Here is a 20,380-nt window from a genome sequence, read left to right on the forward strand (position 1 = left end):
GAGGCTGTCTTTCTTCCATTCTAGTTTTTTGGCTCCTTTATCAAAGATTAGGTGGCTATAGGTCTGTGGGTTCATTTCTGGGTTTTCAATTCTATTCCATCTGTTCTTGTGCCAATACCAAGCTGTTTTGATTACCATGGTTTTGTAGTAGAGTTTGAAATTTGCTATTGTTATTCCTCCAGCACTATTCTTTCTGTTATGGATCATTTTTGCTATTCAGGGTCTTTTATTAAGAACTTCCTTTTTTAAAAATATAATTTTAGGGGTTGGGAAGGTGGCTCAGTGGTAGAGTGCTTGCCTTGCATGCACGAGACCCTGGGCTCAATTCCTCAGCACCACATAAGCAGATAAACCGTAAGTGGCGCTATGGCTCAAGTGGTAGAGTGCTAGCCTTGAGCTGAAGAGCTGAGGGACAGTGCCCTGGCCCAGTGCTCAGGCCCACAACCGACAAAAAAAAAAAAAAATATATATATATATATAAATTTATTGTGATTATTAAGCTGTTGTACAGAGGGGTTACCATTTCATATGTAGGTAATGAGTACATTTCTTTTTTTTTTTTTTGAGTGTTACCCCTTCCTTCACTTTCTCCCAGTTTCCCCTTCCCATCTCTGCCCACAAGTTAACAGAGGTCATTTTCCACAAAGTGTTCACTGAATATGCTAGCATGATTGCATTTGTTCACCATTCCTCCTTCCCTTCCTGCACTTTTCTTCTCCTCTGCTCAAAAAGAAGGGGAAAAAAAAAACAAGCAAAAACAAACACCACCACCACTAACTACAAAACCTCCATGTTTCCATTTCTTAGCCCTCATTTTTATAAATAGCATTTTAAATGTTCAGAGAAGTTACACCTTTGGGTTCTTCTCCTAAAGGTATCCTCCTTTAGTCTGTTTGTGAATGCCCAGAGTCCTATACTGGATATCACATCCAGTTATATTTTATATCTAGCTTCCACAAAATGGAAAAGAAATATGCGCTGTTTGTCTCTGAGCTTGATTTAGCATCACTTAGCATGATTTGTGCTAGGTCTGTCCATTTCCCTGCAAATGACATAATATTATTCTTTTTAATAAATGAGTAAAATTGTGTGCACGTACCACATTTTATTGATCCACTCATCTATCATTGGGCATCTTGGGCTACTTACATCACTTGCAAATAGTGCAGCAATGAACATGGATGTGCAAGTGTCTTTACTGTCCCCTGGCTTGTGATGTTCTGGGTAGATGCCCATAGGGTTAGTGAAAGACACTTTGCTACTATTAAAGGTAGTTCTTAGAACACCCACTTTCATGAGTTTACCAAATAGAATTATTGAAAAGAGGAGATAATTAATTTGAAACATAAAAAGTGAGGCCATATTTTTTATTTTATTTAAAAAAGTCTTTAAGCATTATGTACTAATAACAAATTTCCTCAAATCTTGGTGGCTTAAAGCAGTTTCACAGCATTTGTGGTCCGGAGTAAAGAGTATCTCAGTTGAGTGAGTTTGCTCAGCATCTCATGAGGTTTTGTTATCAAAAAGCTTGCCCTGAGTGTGTGTCCCCCTTTCAAAGGCTCGCCATGATATGGCCAGCTGGTGGTGATAGTGTTTTGCTGGGTAGACTTTGTCCATGTTACTGCTATTGCCCTAGAGCAAATCCTCTATGACTTAGTTTTACAGGTCATGTACTATTCCTTCTGGCGCATTCTAGTCATGAAATAGTAGTCACTTAGTAGAGCCATGTTCAAGAGGAAAAAGTAGCAATCTTGGAGGGAGGGATTTCAAAGAACTTGTGAACATAATTTTAAAACACTGAACAATAATGCTTGAATTTCTAAACTGATGTACATTTCTAAATAATTTTGCAGTGCTTAACTGTTCTTCAGAAACTAGATGTTTGGCTTTCTGGTGGGAATGACTTGTGTGTATGGAACAGAAAATTAGATCTCCTATGTAAGACCGGCCACCTTTCTGATACAGGTAAAAATCAACAACAACAACAAGGCAAGGTCATTTGTGAATCTGGCGCATATACTGTTAAAAAAACAAAACAAAAAAACCCCCCAAACCCTAGCAAGTCTCCACAGAGACTTCATGAATACAGGAGTCTGTGTAGGGGATTGTGTTTTTCAGTTCAGAAGATAACAGTTGCCATATTTAATTTGTATTTTCATCTCAAAATCACTTCATGAACATTTTTTTAAACAGAATGTTTTCTGCATTTAGAATTGTCTTTCCCACACTTGCTTTCTTTTTTCCTTCACTTTCTCCTGCACTCCTCTTCTGCTTTCTTCTGTTTTCTTCTCCTCCTCAACAGAGAAGATATAAAACTACCGGTTTATAAACCTATGTGGAAGAGAAATTAGGATAGAAGTAAATGAGTGGAATATTTTCCAAATTTATTTATGTAGTATAAATTATAAGGAAAAATTAACTTTAGTAAGCGAGATTTTTTGTTTTGTTTTTTGTGCCTGTGCTTGGGTTTGAACTCCGGCCTCTCTTGTTTGTTTTTCTTGCTCACAGATGGGATTCTTCCACTTGAACCACATCTCTAGTATATCATTTTTCTGATTATTTGGAGATGGAGTCTTGTTGACTTTTCCATCCAGGCTAGCTTTTGAGACTGAATCCTCCAGGTTTCAGCCTCCTAAGTAGTGAAGATTATAGCTGTGAGCCAACATGCCAAGGCCAGTAAACAGTTGTTGTTATTACTATTTTTTTGCTAACATATATTCTAATATATTAACTTTTTAGTTCTTGCTGACCGAAGTGATTATTATAGTATATCTTATAGAAGTTATGGTTAGCCTCAAATTATTTCATGATTTAGTTATACTCAGAATGCTATACTCATAGTAATATATGATGCTATATTCATAGCATACTATGGTCATAGTCTCTGGTATCTGAAAGGCTGAGGCAGGAAGATCACTTGGGCCCAGGTGTTTGAGGCCAGCCAGGGCAATATAAGAAGATCCTTCATGTCTAAATGTTTCAATAAGGAATTTTGTTAATGTGTGTTAATTGATCATAAACATCCTATTTGAAGTCACTTCTTTAGCTATTCATGTTGATATAGCAACAACAAACTCAATTTATACTCTTAACAACAAGCTTTTGATAAGCAAAGCTGCTGTAGCAGGTACCAGCTGAGTGTCCTGTAAGTCGATTCTGATACTGTCTACTGGAGGTGGCCTTTGATCCCACAGGGTTGAGAGCTCAGCCCCCACCATTGCCTAGACTCACTTGTGCCATTCACAAGCCTATTTGTTTTACTTGAGCTTTTGACCTACTGACTATAAATGAAGTTTCTTTTTTTTTTTTTTTTTTTGCTGGGGCTTGAACTCTGGGCATAGGGACTGTCCTTGAGCTTTTGTGCTCAAGACTAGAACTCTACTACTTAAAAATTCATGTTCAGCTTTTCATGGTTAATTGGAGATAAGAGTCTCAAGGACTTTCTGCCCAGGCTGGCTTCTAACCATAATCCTCAGATCTCAGCCTCCTGAGTAGCTATGATAAAAAGCATGAGCCTCCAGCAGCCAGCTTATAAATTAGGTTTCTTTAACCTCTTCCTTGGGTTTAATTTGTTAGAGTGGATCACAGTTCTCAGGGAAACACATTTATCAGTTTATTATGGAGGATATTACAAAAATTACAAATGAAGGGGGGAGGGGGGTGGGGGAGGGGGGAAGGAGAAGGATTGGGATTGGGGGGGGGAGGGGGGAGGCTGGGAAGGGATGTGAAGGGTAAACCAAAGGAGGAGGCTGCAATGCTTGGTAAGAAATGTACGCATTATCCTGCCCATGCAATTGTAACCCCTCTGTACAGTATGTTCACAAATAAAATAAAATTAAATTAAAAAAATAAAAAAATAAAAAAAATTACAAATGAAGAAATATAGAGAGCAAGGCAGGTGGGAAAGGGCATGGGGCATCATCCTGCGAGTCATCTTCTAGGATGACTGTATGGAATTTATCTAAGGTAATCCTTTGCTATAGTATCTCTCTCTTTCTCTCTCTCTTTCTATTTCTCTTTCTCTATTTCTCTTTTTGTTGGCTGTGGGGCTTGAATTCAACATCTGGGTGCTGTCCATGAGTCTCTATGTGCTCAAGGCTAACACGCTACCACTTGAGCCATAGTGCTACTTCTGGGTTTTTGAGTGGCTAATTGGAGATAAGAATCTCACTGGGACTTTTCTGCCTGGGCTGGCTTTGAACCATGGTCCTCAGATCTCAGCCACCTAGTAGTTAAGATTACAGGCATGAGTCATCAGTGCCCAGCTTTCTTTTTTTTTTTTCTTTTTTGTCGGTCGTGGGCTTGAACTCTGGGCTTTGGCGCTGTCCCTCAGGTCTTTAGCTGAAGTCTAGTACTCTACCACTTGAGCCACAGTGCCCCTTCTGGCTTTTTGTGTTTATGTGGTGCTGAGGAGTCGAACCCAGGGCCTCATGCATGTGAGGCAAGCACTCTACCACTGAGCTATCTTCCCAACCCCTTTCTTTTTTAATAGAGAGTTTGTTACCTAGGCATAGTTGATTAAATCACTGGTCTTGATAATCAGCTTTCATTTTCTTTCTATTTCCTGAAGATTGAGGACTGGGACTGAAAGTCTCAACTTTCTAATCCTGCCTTGATTTTTCCAGTGCATAGGCGACCAGTTTCCTAGGATCAACTGGCAACCCATCATTTTTATTGATACAAAAGACACCATCATTGAAGATTCAAAGGATTTTAAGAGTTATGTGCCCTCAAACAGGATGAAAACAAGATATCACATTAGTTCATTTAGTAACAATGAGTATGGTCAGGCTTTTTCCTCTCCAAGAGGGACCCCCAATTTTCCATCTTTGAGCTAATGATCTTGTAATGGTTGATGTGATTAGTAGAAGAGATCCCTGGTAAATATGTGGAATGGCTGAACATACCACTTTACCACTCTGAAAAAACTCAAAAGGCCATTTCCTACCCTTAATAGATTAATAATGTTTTCAAAAGGCCTCTGAAACCTATTGTAACTCTCATTTCTCATATTTAAAACATGAATGTTGCAGGCTTCATGTACCTTCATGATGGGAAATGAATGTAATAAAACTGAGAATATTGTTTTTTTAATCTAATCCATGAGAAAAACATGTTTTTCTTTGTTTTATGTGTTTACAAAGGGATCAGTGCTTTGGTTGAAATACCTAGGAACTGTGTTGCAGCAGCAGTTGGCAAAGAACTGAGTAAGTATGTTTATCTTTCTACTTTATGCATAGTTGTGTATATAAATACATAAAACACATACACAAATATATGTATTTTGAAACTAGACTGCTATGTAAATGGAAAGACTAACTAGAGGCTTTAGTATTTGGTAGTGGATTTGGAGAGTTAATAAAGGGAGTGAGTTCTAAAGGAATCCTGACTTAGGCTTTTAGTTTGTCATTTTATATATGTTATGTATTTGAAAGAAATAGTTTAAATTAGTATGAATAAGGTTCTCTTTGGAAATGGGATTTCTAATGTGGTAGGAATTTTTCACATAATCAAATGCTTATTTTCTTGAGTGGAAATCACTTTACTTTTGAACATGTAACAAAATATTGTCTTTAGTAATTTTTAGGTTAGTAGCACCCATAGAAGCATCACTGGAATGGGATGTTATTGAAGTTAAGCGTCTTCTTGATCACCAGGATAATATTCTGTCATTGGTTAATGTTAACGGTAAGCTCATTGTATACTTTTATATTATGTATACTTTCATTCTTGTTAACCCAGCACACTCTGAACTCTGGTCTTCTTTGGTTCCAGGAGATAAGCTGTCAATAAAATAATAGTTTATATTGGTGTTATTGTCTTTTACTTTAAGCTTTCAAGCTAGCAAAGCTGAGCAGATCTCATATACTTTCAGCGCTAAGACTTAGGCACCAGCATTGGCTATGGTATAACTCTCCAGATTTCACTTGGTAGCTATGGGATGATCCTGGTAGGCCGAAAATCCATTGCCTCATAGCATTCTAACCTTGTTGGAAATTATTCTGGCTAGTTCCTCTTGTAGAGAAGATTGGAAATAGTTAAGCACTTTTGTCTTGTTGAGCATATAGTATAATATCAAGTAATAGTATATAAAGTGGAATGAGTAAGATTTAAGCTAGTTGTAATCATGATCAAAGACTCAAAGGAAAACAAAGTTCTAATGAAAATGTATTACGTTTGCCCTTCTTTCTGTTATTCACTCTGACTTGCCAGACATCTTATTTGGCTCCATAAATAATTTTGGCATGTTATCTGTGAACTGAGTCAGACATCAGATGGAAGGATAGGATCACAAACCACAGATCTCAGCATTTAGCTCATTCACTTTCAAGTGACACCTTCCATCAACAGAGATCTTCTGGGTATCCGTGAATAAATCAGGTGAGAGGACTGCTGTGGTGGAGAATGTAAACAGCTTCTCCATTGCCACTTAGATACAATAGGAGCACTGGTCAGCACCCCTAGTTACAAATGGACATGAGGCCTGGGATGGCTATTTTTGAGCAATATTTTGTATAAACATGAGACAAAGAGAGGAGAAACAGAGAACACCAAGTGTAGTCTCCCTTTGTGTCTTTTTGCTATTTGGTCACATTTTCAAATCTGTGAAAAGTCATTTCTAAAATTCTTCCCCCATTTGAACCTTCTTGGCAACATGAGTCATAAGCCCCAAGTGTTTGCAACTGCTGGGAAAAGCATGACTATGGTGGCCCACTGTACTAGTCTTGCCTGCTTAGTTGTTTTGCTGTGGCAATGCCATTGAACCAGCATAATTACTTAAATGAAGAGGATGGGATGGTCTCAAGATAGCCTTTACTTCATGGTCCTCCTTTTTCTGGGTGCTATGTAATTAATCTGGTGTGTGTGTGTGTGTGTCATGAGGAACAAATCTAGCACATACTAGGTGTGTGCTCCACCATTGAGCTGTACCCCAGTCCAAGACTTCTTATAAGAATACTTCTTTGCCAGGTCCCCCTCTTGCAACCTTCTACCCTCCCACCTCCCCCCTCCTTTCTTCCCTCCTAGAAATCATGATCCTTTGTTGCCTTTGCATCTCAAGTTCTGGGATTAGAAGTGTGTGCTACCACACTCTAGATTCTCAAAGGAAGAAAAATGGAAAGATAAAGAAAAAAATAGTCAATGAAAGATGCAGAGGGCCAGGGATGGTGGTTCATACTTATATTTCCAGCTACTTTGGAGTAGGAGATTGGGAAAATCATGGTTCAAGGCTATCCTGGGCAAAAAAGTTATCAAATGTCAACAAACTAGGTATGGTAGTCACATATTTAATCCTGTCTATGTAGGACGCATAGGTAGGAGAATTGAAATCTGAGTCTGGCTCTAGGTGGGACCATACCAAAAAAGTAACAAAAGCCAATGGGGTTTAGGGCATGGCTCACATGGTGGAGTGCCTTTCTAACAAGTGTGAAGCTCTGAGCTCAAGCTCCATACTGTCCTATACACACAAAGAAAGGAAATTACCAAAAGAAAACCCTCCATGGCCATAGTTTATATTACAGAGAATAAATACAGCTAAAGCATATTTAGGAATCATTCATGGCCAGGTAGTCTGGCAAAGCTTGAAAAACATTGCTAACTGTTTACTCTTGTCAGTGATGCTACAGATTTTGACAATCCCAATATGATTGTGCTGTATAATTCTCTGGTCTATTTTCTGCACATTTTTGTCCTCACCCATTACCAATGAAGGATGTGGTCAGGTACTTGTTCCTGTATCACAGAAGTGCATGTTTAGTGAGGTGGCCCTAGCAACCTTAGCATTATGAGCTTGAATTCCCACAATGTGGAGAATATATTCCAATTTTTCATAAAAAAACAAAACAAAACACCAAAACACCGGAATGTCCAGACAGGTTTCCTGAGTAGATACAATAAAATGACCTTGTAACCTCTTCTGGGGAAAAGCACTGGCTGCTTTTTTATTTCTGTTCTTGTTTTGTGCTGACAGTATGGTACAGTAATCACAAAGCGTTATACTTAGGAGGCATAGATCCATGTCAGGTGAGATTTTTTGTAAGTGACTCGATACAAGCTGACAATCCATTCACTAGTAAAGCACCATTGAGGCTTTTGGTGTGAACCATTTTGAATTACCTATCTGGAAATGTAAATAATTTACACAGTGTTAAACTACATGAATGCCAGTACTTTGCTTTTAGTGAAAAATTCCAAGCAGTATTGTTTGTACTGTGTTTCTGTTGCATTAAGGAATGATAAGCACTTGAAGGGCTAAGGCAGAGTAAGAAACTGGCCTCAGTGTGCTCTCAGTACTTAACTGTCTGTTATGACTACACACCAGAGTTGGAGTCAAGAGGAATCTTTACTCTAGCATCTCTAATTCTTTTTTAGTTTAAGTGAACTTGGAGGAGGGATAAAGGTGGAAGAGAAACATGTAAAGATTATTCCTGCTTTAAATTTGACAGTACTGTATTGAAACTAGAAAGTTATTTCTCTTCTGAGATCCGAAGTGAGCTTTCTTCACAAATAAACTATGTTCTGTTAATAAAGTATAGAAATTGAACTAATAAGCTACCTTTTATGGTCTTGGAACCAAGACAAAATAGTGTTTACATGTATGTTATTAATTCTTTATTTCTAAGAGACTCTTCATCTGGTTATTAAGAGATTTCTGTCCTGCTGGTTTATTTGATAAATGGAAAAATTAAGTCATAATTATCCATCTGTATAGGCCCAAATGGCAAGTTACTACATGTTTTAATATCATTAATTCAGAATAATACCAGTTACTTAACAATAGCAGAGACTCAATGATAACATTTTAAAAACTTAATACACTTATTATTTAGTTTGACTCCTATAATAATCTTCATTTAATATATGAGGAATCCAGAGAAAGGTTGAGTGGAAGGTTGAGTGGTTTTCTTAAAATCATGTGGCCATAACAGATAGATCCAAAATAACAAATTGGTTTCTGGATTCAGACATTGGTCTGTGTCTTGCCTTAAATATATATAAGAATTATTTTAAAGAATCATGTAATTTTTAATCTAGCAGCTATACATTTTCTATTAAACATATATTATAAAGGGTCTTGGCCTGCTAATTTCAACTGTTTAAAGGTTTTAGAAAATATAATTGTACCAGATATACACAGTCATAGTAAAAAAAAAAAAGAAACATAAAAAGTTAAAATTAGCTGGGTGCTGGTGGCTCACGCCTATAATTCTAGCTATTCAGGAGCTTGAGATCTGAGGATGGTGGTTCAAAGCCAGCCAGGCAGGAAATGTCCAAGAGACTCTTAGCAAAAGAGCTTGGGGACAGTGCCCAGGCCCCAAGTTCAAGCCTCAGTACCAGTACACACACAAAAATAGAGTTAAAAATCATTTCATGATCTAGTATTGAAGCCTAATCCATAGGCTAGGCTCAGTGGCTCACATCTTTGACCCCAGTTACTTAGGAGATAATTGGGAGGATCACAGTTTGAGGTCAGTCTAGACAAAAAGTTAGTGAGATCTTGGAAGTGGTGCTGTAGCTCAAGTGGTAGAGTGCTCACCTTGAGCTGAAGAGCTGAGGGACAGTGCTCAGGCCCAGAGTTCAAACCCCACAACCGACAAAAAAAAAAAAGTTAGTGAGATCTTATTGCAATAAATAAGACAGGTAAGTGGTTCACATTTCTAATCCCAGTTTTGAAGGAAACATGGTTAGGAGGATTGTGGCTTGAGGCCAGTCTGGGCAAAACATGAGAACCTATTTGAAAATAGGGCCAGGGAATGGCTTAACTCAGGTCATAATCCTGACCAATCCATATCCTTTGTGTATTTCTTTGCTACAAGGTGTGTGTGTGTGTGTGTGTGTGTGTGTGTGTGTGTGTGTGTGTGTGTGTGTGTGTGTGTGTTATTGATTCATAACAATATGATACATACATACCAATATAAGCATACTTTTACAATGTAATTTTCAACGAGAGAATTTTTTGGATGTCTTACTTATTCCATTCCCAGTTAGATGTTTCATCTTCAAATCTGTCTAGCAACCCTGTAAATGTATCTTTTATGCATTTCCCTCAGGATATAATCATAGAAGTGGAATTTGTGGATCAGTATGCTTACTTTTTTGTAGTTTTGGTGCATATTACCAAATTCATATTTGAAAAGATTGGACCAGTTTATACTGATGTATATGAAGATACAACAGTATGTACAATGCCAACACCCCATGCTTTGCCAGTAATACTGGCTATTTTCTGTTTTATATAGCTTATCTATACATTTAAATTTACAGATGTTTTATATAGTATATAAATTTACAAATGTTTATATCATATATCTGTGAACTTGTTTATAAATCTATAAATTTCCCAGCTTGTAAGTCAATAAATGGATGTTATTGCTTTTAGAATTTGTTATTAAAATAGTCAAATTTATTTACATATTTACTTACCACCTGTATTTTAATTTTTCCTGTTCAGATCGTTTGCACATTTGCCCTCCCCTGCTGGTTTAATTATCTCCTTTTTAGTGATTTCTGATACACTTTATGTATCATGTATATAATCCTGTTTTGACATCCACACTGCAATCAGCTCTTTATCATTTAAGTGTATATTTTTTTTTGTCAAGCCTATGTTTACTTGGATCTTCATCCTTACCTGATTCTCTTAGGTCCATTACCACTCTAGAATTTTTCTTTTTTTTCTTTAGTCCTTTAAGTGCCTTTTATGTTTTTATCTATTTGAGGCTTATTTTGGTATATGTTCCAAGCAAGGCTCTTCTGGTTTTCATTCCCCCCAAATTTGTTATTGAATGGAGTACAGTCACTGTCATGTAATTCAGTAAGTATGAGTCAGTTTCTGATCTCTTTAGGGTTTCATTAGTAGTTTTGTTTGGCTTGTCTAGATATCTTATTGTTTTGATTACTGTGATTTTTATGGAGCCTCAGTGCTAGGTAGTCTATCCATTTTTACCCACAGCCAGGAAAATAATAATAATGAAGCATATGTGAACTCTTCCTAGATGTGAATTTTGTCACTGGCTCCCATGTTGGAGAGCTGATCATCTGGGATGTCCTAGACTGGACTGTGCAGGCCTATGAGCGCAACTTCTGGGACCCGTCCCCACAGCCGGACACTCAGCAAGAGATCAGACTCTCTCAGAAACCACATGACATTTCTATTCATCATTTCACATGTGATGAAGAGGTAAAAGTCTAGTTTTCTGCAGCTTTTAAAATAAATCCAATTTCCGAATTTTAAAATTTAATCCCACGATGGACCCAAAACAAAAGTTTAAGCTGGGTTTTAAAATAGTCTGATGTTTTGTAGAGATTAATCTTTTCTCTTAATCTGGAAGCATGGAAGTGATTACATAGCCACAGATTTAGAAACCACTGAAATTTTGGGTTGGATTAAATGATTCCATAGGAATTTGTTAATTGTTTTAAGAAATACCAGTTCAGAATTTTCTGGATGATTCTAGTATATTCCCTAGAGAGATAAAAGAAAATGGTAGGGAATGTTCTTTCAGTCTTCTGGCATCCTGGCCAAGATAATTGGGTGAGAGTGCTTGATCTGTGTCCTTTAGACTTTTGAAGCATTTGTGCTGTAAAAGAGATTAATACCAACAAATTGCTTAAACTAGTCTCCAGTTTGAACAACTCTCTTCTTTTAGCCTCAGGGCCTCAGAAAAGTAATTTAAGGGGTGTTACTCTTCATCTTGTATATACATTTTTCTAATTTAGGGAGGGGAGGGGAAATAACAAAATGCTGGAACAAGGATACAGGTTGACCCATTGTAACAATGACATGTATAAGACACTATGATGAAAAGGAACTTTACAACTCGGGGTGGGGAGAGAGGAGTTGGAGAGGTAGAGAGGGAAAGGATAGTAAGGGAAAAACAAAGGAAGGGTAACAATGCTTGATAGGAAATGTACTCATTACCTTACTCATGTAACTGTAACCCCTCTGTACAGTATTTTTACAATTAAAAAAAAAGTTGGAGAAAAAAATTACAAAAAAATGTTCAGAACCTTTTAGATGAGTGTATGGGAAAAGTTTCTTTCACTCTCTTTTGTGGCTTTCTATTCTGTCTAAAAATTCTAGTTGTAGCTGGGCAACAGTGGCTCACTCCTGTAAATCCTAGCTACTCAAGAGGCTAAGATTTGAGGATTGTGGTTCAAAGCTAGCCCAGGCAGCAAAGTCTGTGAGACTATTACCTCCAATAAACCACCAGAAAACGGGAAGTAGTACTGTGGCCTAAGTGGTAGAGCACTTGCCTTGAGCTGAAGAGCTGAGGGACAGAGCCCAGGACCAGAGTTCAAGCCCCATGACCGACCAAAAAAATAAAATTTCTAGTTGTGCATGCTGTTAAGTAAAATTATCAATAATTTTGTTCTGGAGGTAGAGAACATTTTTAAAGTCTTCTCTGTTCCACTTTTCCAAAACAAAACAAAAAGTAGAATTAAAACAAAAGGATAAGAATTGATTTTAAAAGTTCATTTATAGTCAAAAATTGTTTCTATGATAAAATCAAGACCTAAGGAAAGATATAAACTGGATTAATTAGACCCTTCAAAAGTTACAAGTATATTTAACTTTATATCCTTTTTTTATATTTGAAAAGAATAATACTTAAAAGTTTTTTCATTTTGTACTCCTTTTAGTTTTTAAATTTTTTATTGATCTTTATTAACTGCTAGGAATTCTTGATAAGGCATTGCTCAGTTTCCCCTAAGTTTCCTTCTTTTTTTTCATCTACAGGTTCTTTTTACCTCCCATTAATTATTATTCATAGATACTGTGTGTCTGTTGAGTAAAATACTGCTCTCAAAGCTTTTACTTTTTTGAATGATCTTCTGCAGTGTTTTCTTTTGCCTTTTATACTTTGGTGGATTTGGTTGTTGTTTTTTTTTTAACATTATCCTTAAGTAGTTGTACAAAGCGATTTCAATTTCAACATGCCAATTTGTGACTGCAGAGCATCTTGACCAGTGTCACCTTTTCATTATTCTCCTCCCTAGAGCTCTTGTGTTTATATTTTCTTCATGACCTTGTATAAATCACTTATACTGCATGGGTTTATTAGCCTAAAGAATAGGTTTCTGGGATTATGTGTTAAGTACAAACCTCAGCACTTTAGGTTTTAGCACTTTGGTTAGCTGTTTTCTTTAATGTACTGAGTGCTGGTTCTCAGCTTGCATTACTGGAAGTAGAGTATCAGTCCTGAGGGCCAAGGGGATCATTCCAGTTTCCACTTTGGTATCCTGGAGGGCTTTGGTTCAGCCACTATTGGTCTCAGTTAGTTTGTAACCATGGGCCTCTGGTTGAAAACAGGGAGGTAGTCTATATGGAATTTTGAAAGGTCTGCCTCTCAGGGGTACCTACTGAGTAAGAATGATTCCACGATGAGCACTATCTAGTCTAGTAACTTAGAAAGGAATTTCTGAAACTGGGTGGTGTGGGGGGAGTAAAGAGCAAGGGATTAGATAAAATGTGTGACAAATATTTTTTAAACAAACTTGCTCATCTGGAAAATGGCAATAATGCCTGCCTTTCTTACCTTGACAAGATGGTGCAAGGCTGAAGTGAGATGAGCTCTCAATTTCACAATATTGAAATTGTTTTTAGTAAAAACCTATTTCTAATATCACATACGCTGGAAGGTTTTTTGTGAAGCCTTCAGAGGACCTTAGGGTAAGCGTCACACCACAGCTTATGCTTTTAAAACAATCATTTGTATGCCTCTTGATTGCTTAAGATGTGAGGTGCAAGTCATTTTGCTCACATTTTCCAAGCAAAAGAAGCTAAGTAATTTTTCCAAGTGTATAGTGGTCTGTGGAGGAGCTTTTGCTGCAGGGCTGGCCTGACAGCCACAGCTTTCTCCTCGAGCTGTCATACTTTAGTGAGGAGAGCATTGGTAAGTATAGAGCATGCAAAGCTCCTCTGTATTAGGACTGTTTCCTTCTGCTTTCTAAATATTCCCAGCTACATGGGAAAGTTGAGAGAATGATGAAGGGGTGACACTGATCAAGATGCATTGTACTTATAAACTGACTTGTTGAATTGAAACCCCTTTGTACAACTACTTAAAGATAATTTAAAAATGGTGGAGGTGAAGAGCAACAAAGTAGTTGTGGCTGAAGGCCAGAAATAGGGAAGATAATGTGGCTTTCTCATGTCACACATGCTGGAAATCTCTGATAAGGTGGTCATAAATGCTAGTTTTATGCCCATTTCTGAACTTTTACCCACAGAATGTATTTGCTGCAGTTGGAAGGGGTTTATATGTGTATAACCTTCAAATGAAGCATGTGATTGCCTACCAGAAAACTGCACATGACTCCAATGTCCTGCACATTGCCAAGCTTCCAAACAGGTACAAGTTCTGTGTTCTTCAGTAGGTGAAAGCAAGCCACAGTTCCTGGCTGCCAATGCATTTTCTCCGGTGACCAAGTTACCTAGCTCTGGCATGAGCTGCTGGTTCTTTGGGGGAATGGAGACTGCTCTGGCTATCTCTATCAGAGGAATTTTTTTTTTGTCAGAATACCTGACAAAATTACAGGAGCCAGACTCAGCTGAGTTACGTTGAATTTCATTGTGAGGTTATTTAAATGTTGGTGTTTATTTAACAATGTAACAGTGTACTAATTTCTCCCTTTGTCGTGGTTGTGTGTTTATGGCCCAAATCAAATGGCAGGCTCATTGTTGTCGAGTGAGAGTTTTCCTCTCAAGATAGAATGGCTGCTGAGTTTCTAGGGATTAAATTACAGGCGGGGAATAGCACTGTTTTCTAGATGACATACTTCTTTATTTTTAAATAAGTTTCATTGTGATGCAATTAAATTTGTAAAGTACATTTAGTACATTGATCAAGTTGTCTGACATCAGCATTGTCTAAGTCCAGAACATTTTCATCCACTGTCATGGATATTAGGAGACATGGTTTGGGGTTGGTAGAAGAATTTACTAAGAGAGAAGAATAGGAGAAGCAGAAGTTTGCGAGGACACTGCTGGGACAAGGGAGACAATGTGGGCAGCTGGCCGGCCAGGAGCACAACTCTGCTGCTGCTCCCGCTGCAACAGGTGGATAAGGACAGGTTTTGTTTTGGGATTTATGGATTGCATTGACTCGCCATTTCTTTTTAGACCATGGTTCAAATTTTGAGGATGTGGAAAAGACTTTTCCTTACCTGCATTTCATGCGTTTCCTCATTCCACCTGACCCGACGTGTGTACTAGGCTTCCCTATGTTTCCCCCTGGACCTTGGTGTTTCTCTATCTCTGCCATGTCCTCTTAAATAGGGGTCTCCTCCTAAGCTAATCACTGAGGAACTATTCCTTAGTAGTTACTTCCAGTTGGTTTCTGCCCCTATCACTTGACAGCTACTAATCTGATCCATGGTTCTATGGATCTGACTATTCTCCAAAGGGCATAGTTACAGTGAGAAGCACCCTGAAAAGAGATACAGTAGAGGAGGAAAGAGGACTGCTCAGGACATTATGAAAATGTAGTTCATACTGTTTTCCTGCTATAATAAATGTATGGTATTTGAGCCAGTGTTGCAGTGTAATGTGTGCCTTTCCTGTTAGTTTGCATTGTGAAGCCATATTACCATTGTGTGTGTTATCAGCTCCTACCAGTTGCTGAATGAAAGCCTTTGAGAGCTCCAGTGATTTCTTTTACTGCAGTTAGCATTTGGCCTTCCGTGGCACACTGTGTCTTTGTATCACTGATTTTCTGTTCTGACAGGCAGTTAATCTCATGCTCAGAAGATGGCAGTGTACGCATTTGGGAGTTACGAGAAAAACAGCAGCTCCCAGCTGAACCTGTACCAACAGGTGTGTGTCTTTCGCCAGAAAGGTAGTAGTATATCTGCCCTCTCCTTTGTGGTTTTCTCTCCTTCCTTCCCTTTTTCCCCATCCCTTCCCCATCCTCCTTTCCCTCTCTTAATTTTTTTCATATGATAGGCAAAAGAAAAATGATTATGTGAAACACAGGAATAATACAAGATTGCCTGCAATGATTATCAGATGTTTACACGAAGCTATGGTAATCAGGATGGAGGATTCATGTCTTAATATTGCCACAGTGGAGAACTGCTTCTTTATTTCAGTTCAAGTCAGCTGGGATTGTTTTGAGGGAAAATTTTGTTTTCTAGTTATCTGAATTAGCAAATGGCCTCCTGAAATAATTATTCAGTTAGACTGTCTACAAGTGTGACTGGTACACTGATCTGTACCATTAGATGTAAAACTAAAGTGTTCATTCGCCTTGAAGCATTATCAACAGTGAACTTAATTTATGGAAAAACTCACTTTTTTAATTTGTATTATAATCTCATGAACTCTTGGACTTTTAGGTATTCAGTTTGAAAAATAAAACTCTGATGTATTAGTTCCCAACTCAATATAAAAGCAGACACTGGTTTATTTTGTTTTTGTATTTTTACTTTTCTTCCAGTGTCTATGTTTTTTGGTTTTTGTCATTTAATATACCTTCACCAATAGGTGAGAAGGAACAATGAAAAAAGATTAATAGCAGATCTCCTTAGTTAAGAAAAATGAAACAAAATCAACATGTTTTAAAGACCCAAGGGTACTATCTGGTAGCATCTGCTTAGACCATGACTGAATTTGGAACCTATTTGCATTTAAGTGCTATGTTTTGGCAGCTTATGTTACCATTGTTAAGTAAAGAATTTGGTAGTTTGGGAAATGACTGGGATGACTTTGTCTTTCTAGGCTTTTTTAATATGTGGGGATTTGGAAGAGTGAACAAACAAGCCAGCCAGCCTGTTAAAAAGCAACAAGAGAGTGCCACTTCCTGTTTGCTGGAGCTCATTGGAGATCTGATTGGACACTCATCCTCAGTGGAGGTATGCTTGTTGTAGGTGTGTAGGACATACAGTCCTGCTTCTGAATGCTGCTGCTCTTTGAACTCAGTTGGTTTAAAATAAACTTTTTTCACATGTAGGTATTTGTTGGCTCTGAACATGGGATAATCCTATCCCATAGATTAGAGGACAGGCAGTTAGGCTCTTCCTTTACAGAGATAGGATTTGAGGAAGTCTTCAGAATGGGCTTTCTCACCCTTCACTAAGGACAGTGTGAGTGATGCTGGATGTATATGTGTGGCAACAGTTACAATGGAGGGAGCAAGAAGGCTTGTGATTATACAAGGAGAGTTCAGACCTTAATGGATCTAAGTTCAGGCACATTTCCTAAATAGAGCATTGTTTTCACTTCCCTTTGATGGACAATAACTTGTGTTTAAAAAATATTATCATTGTGCACTTCTGAGAATGAGTTGGAAGTGATAGAAAACATAAATTTTTCACTTAATATAATTTTTTCCAAGTCTTTCCATTTCCTAACAAATGGGGCAGCGTCATTCTTTCTGATGGAGGTGTAGAATCCCATGGTATATGTATACCACATTTTCTTGATCCATTCATCTATTGAGGGGCATCTGGGTTGGTTCCATATCTTAGCTATGGTAAATAATGCTTCAGTAAACATTGTTGTGCTGGTAGCTTTAGTACAGCCTTGTTTGTGATCAGTTGGGTTAATGCCCAAAAGTGGGATTGCTGAGTCATAGCGGAGCTCTATGTGTAGTCTTTTGAGGAACCTCCATCCTGCTTTCCAAAGTGATGAACAAGTTTATACCCCACCAACAATGCAGTGGGGTTCCCTTTTGGCTACATCCCCTCCAGCATCTGTTGTTATTAGATTTCTTGATATAGCCATTCTAACTGGTGTAAGGTGGAATCTCAGTGTTGTTTTGATTTGCATTTCTTTTATGGGTAGAGAAGTTGAGCATTTCTTCATTTGTCTATTGACCATTCTTATTTCCTCTTAAGAGAAGTTTCTCTTTAAGTCTTTAGCCCACTTGTTGATCGGGTGGTTGTTTCTTTGAGGCCTTGTTGTTGAGGGATTTAGTTTTTTGAGTTCTAAGTATATTTTAGATATGAGACCCTTGTTTGTTATTTGGCTAGTGAAGATCTTATTTGCAATAACTAGTATAAGTCTAGGACAAGCAGAAAAGGTCAAAAGCTATGTACATATGACCATATAAGATGATGTTAAGTGAAATGAACCCCAAGTTAGGGACACAACTGTTTTTTTTTCTTTCTTGCTATTTTATATTTAAAATGTACTATGTGATTTTTTTTGTTTCTTTTGTATGTTCTTCCCCCACAGTACAACCCGTTTTCATTGTATTTGATGTCCGTGCCTTGCATCTAGGATATACATTTTCCTAATTTGGGGGAAGGGAAGGGAAATAACAAAATGCTGAAATAAGGTTGACCCATTGTAACAATGAGATGTACAAGACACTGTGCTGAAGATGAACTTTTTTACAACTTAGAGGGGAGAAGAGGGAGGAGCTGGGGATGTGGGGAGGGAAGCGATGGTAGAGGATAACCAAAGGAGAAGGTAACAATGCTCGATAGGAAATTACTCATTACCTTACTCATGTTACTGTACATTTTTACAATAAAAAAATTTAAAAACACACACACACACACAAAGAAAACATAAATTTTGTAATTTGTGGAAACTCAAAGACTTTCATATTTACTACAGACATCATTGCTTATGATGGAAAAAAAAAGATCAATGGAGCTGAAGAGCTGTTTAGAACTGGTAATAAAAGATAATAGATTAAGCTGCCCTAAGTAATGAATATCTTAAAATTGTCCTTCTGTGGTTCATACCCAGGAGGAAGAGGTTACTTTTCATATGAAAGGACATTCATGCTTAGATCCACAGCATCATGCTGGCTTATTGAGCTTTTCCTCTACATCATGAGTATATTTAAGACTCACTAGATATAAAACACAATCCTTGTCCTCATAGACCTAAGAGAGGACAGAGACAGACCTTATGAGCTGTTTATTGGGGCTGCTTGTGATAGACCCAGAGGAGTAGCAGATAACGGTCAGCAGTAAAAAGAAACATTTCTGAGTGAATCTATAGATGTTGTGGAAGATGTGAGATTGGAGATGAGCTCTGAAGGTTACGTTAGACTTACATTGGATTATTATATAGTCTTGTCATCACGAGCTCCCTCTTAGGGGTATTGTCTTTTCACCTTTGCTTTCCTTTACCAAGTACTTATTTTGAGCTTTGTTTTGGCTTGGGGACTGTGATGTAGTTTGGGGTGGTTAGCATGGAATGTGGTAGTAGACAATGGTAAACAGGCACACTGGGTGTCCAAGAAGAGACACTAGTCATAAAGGCTGGAGAGGTAGTTGGGCCTCAGATTATCAATGTCCTTTAAAGTAAGGCTGAAAAGTTTGCACTTTTATTTTTACTTTTTATTAATTCCTTGGTGGTACAGCATTTCAATGCAAGCTCTCCACTAGTTGAGAGCCTTGGACTTTATTTTATAATAGTGGTAGATCATTAGTTTTTAAATGGTGGAGGAGACCTTTACAGCTTGAATGCAGCCTGGATGCTATCCCTGAGCTTTTCTGCTCAAGACCAGCACTATAACACTTAGGCCACAGCTCCACTTTGGGGATTTGGTGGGAAATAAGAGTCTCATGGACTTACCTGCATGGGTTGGCTTTGAATCAGGTTCGTAGATCTCAGTCTCCTGAATAGCTATGATTACACATGTGAGCTGCTGGCACAGCTTTGCAACTTAAAAAAAAAGTATCTGTGGCTTCATTGATAAAATCTAGGTCCTCTTAAAATCTAGGTTCCTTAGAAGCTGTCTACTGAATGTCCTCATTGAGACTATATTTTCATTGCTGCTGTCTGGCACAACCTCTCTACCTACGTACTGAATTCTACCTTTCCAGTCTTTTGAGATTTTGCTCTTAACATCTCCTGCCTTCACTCTGTTACCATCAGTAAGTCCTTGCCATATTCTGCTGTCTTCAGGAGAGAACTCTCAACATGTTTCTTCTGGTCATCTATTTCCCTCCATCAAAGACCTCATTTTTTTTTCCTTTCTGGTACCAGTGCTTGAACTTAACAACTTATGCTTTGGCTTAGCTTGGCTTTATTTTTTATTTATCTTTTTGGTTGGTTGTGGGGCTTGAACTCTCTGGGCTTGGGTGCTATCCCTCAGCTCTTCAGCTTAAGGCGAACGCTCTACCACTTGAGCCACAGTGCCACTTCTGGTTTTCTAGTGGTTTATTGGAGATAAGAGTCTCATGGACTTTCCTGCCCAGGCTGGCTTTGAACTTCCATCCTCAGATCTCAGCCTCCTGAGTAGCTAGGACTAGAGAGGTGTGAGCCACCGGCGCCCGGCTGGCTTTTTTTGATACCTGTTCTAGGACTTGAACTCAGGCCTAGGCTATGTCCCTTAGCTTTTTTGCTTAAGACTAGTCACTACAGAGTTTATATTGAGGATTCCAAAAAAGTTTTCTGTATAGATGATGATGATGG

At 38.0% G+C, this 20,380-nt stretch overlaps 1 protein-coding gene across 1 annotated transcript in view; it reads left to right on the forward strand.

Annotated features, from left to right (window-relative positions):
- Wdr41 (WD repeat domain 41) overlaps positions 1-20,380 on the forward strand; it is an 81,273-nt gene that overhangs the window by 60,217 nt on the left and 676 nt on the right. The window contains exons 7-13 of the mRNA XM_013015821.1: positions 1,854-1,965; positions 5,145-5,207; positions 5,578-5,688; positions 10,995-11,179; positions 14,233-14,354; positions 15,729-15,817; positions 16,721-16,854. Coding sequence (XP_012871275.1) covers positions 1,854-1,965; positions 5,145-5,207; positions 5,578-5,688; positions 10,995-11,179; positions 14,233-14,354; positions 15,729-15,817; positions 16,721-16,854 — 816 coding nt within the window. The remainder of the gene's footprint in view (positions 1-1,853; positions 1,966-5,144; positions 5,208-5,577; positions 5,689-10,994; positions 11,180-14,232; positions 14,355-15,728; positions 15,818-16,720; positions 16,855-20,380) is intronic.

Source organism: Dipodomys ordii, unplaced genomic scaffold (genome assembly GCF_000151885.1).
Source record: "Dipodomys ordii isolate 6190 unplaced genomic scaffold, Dord_2.0 Scaffold28, whole genome shotgun sequence".
NCBI classification, from domain to species: Eukaryota; Metazoa; Chordata; class Mammalia; order Rodentia; family Heteromyidae; genus Dipodomys; species Dipodomys ordii.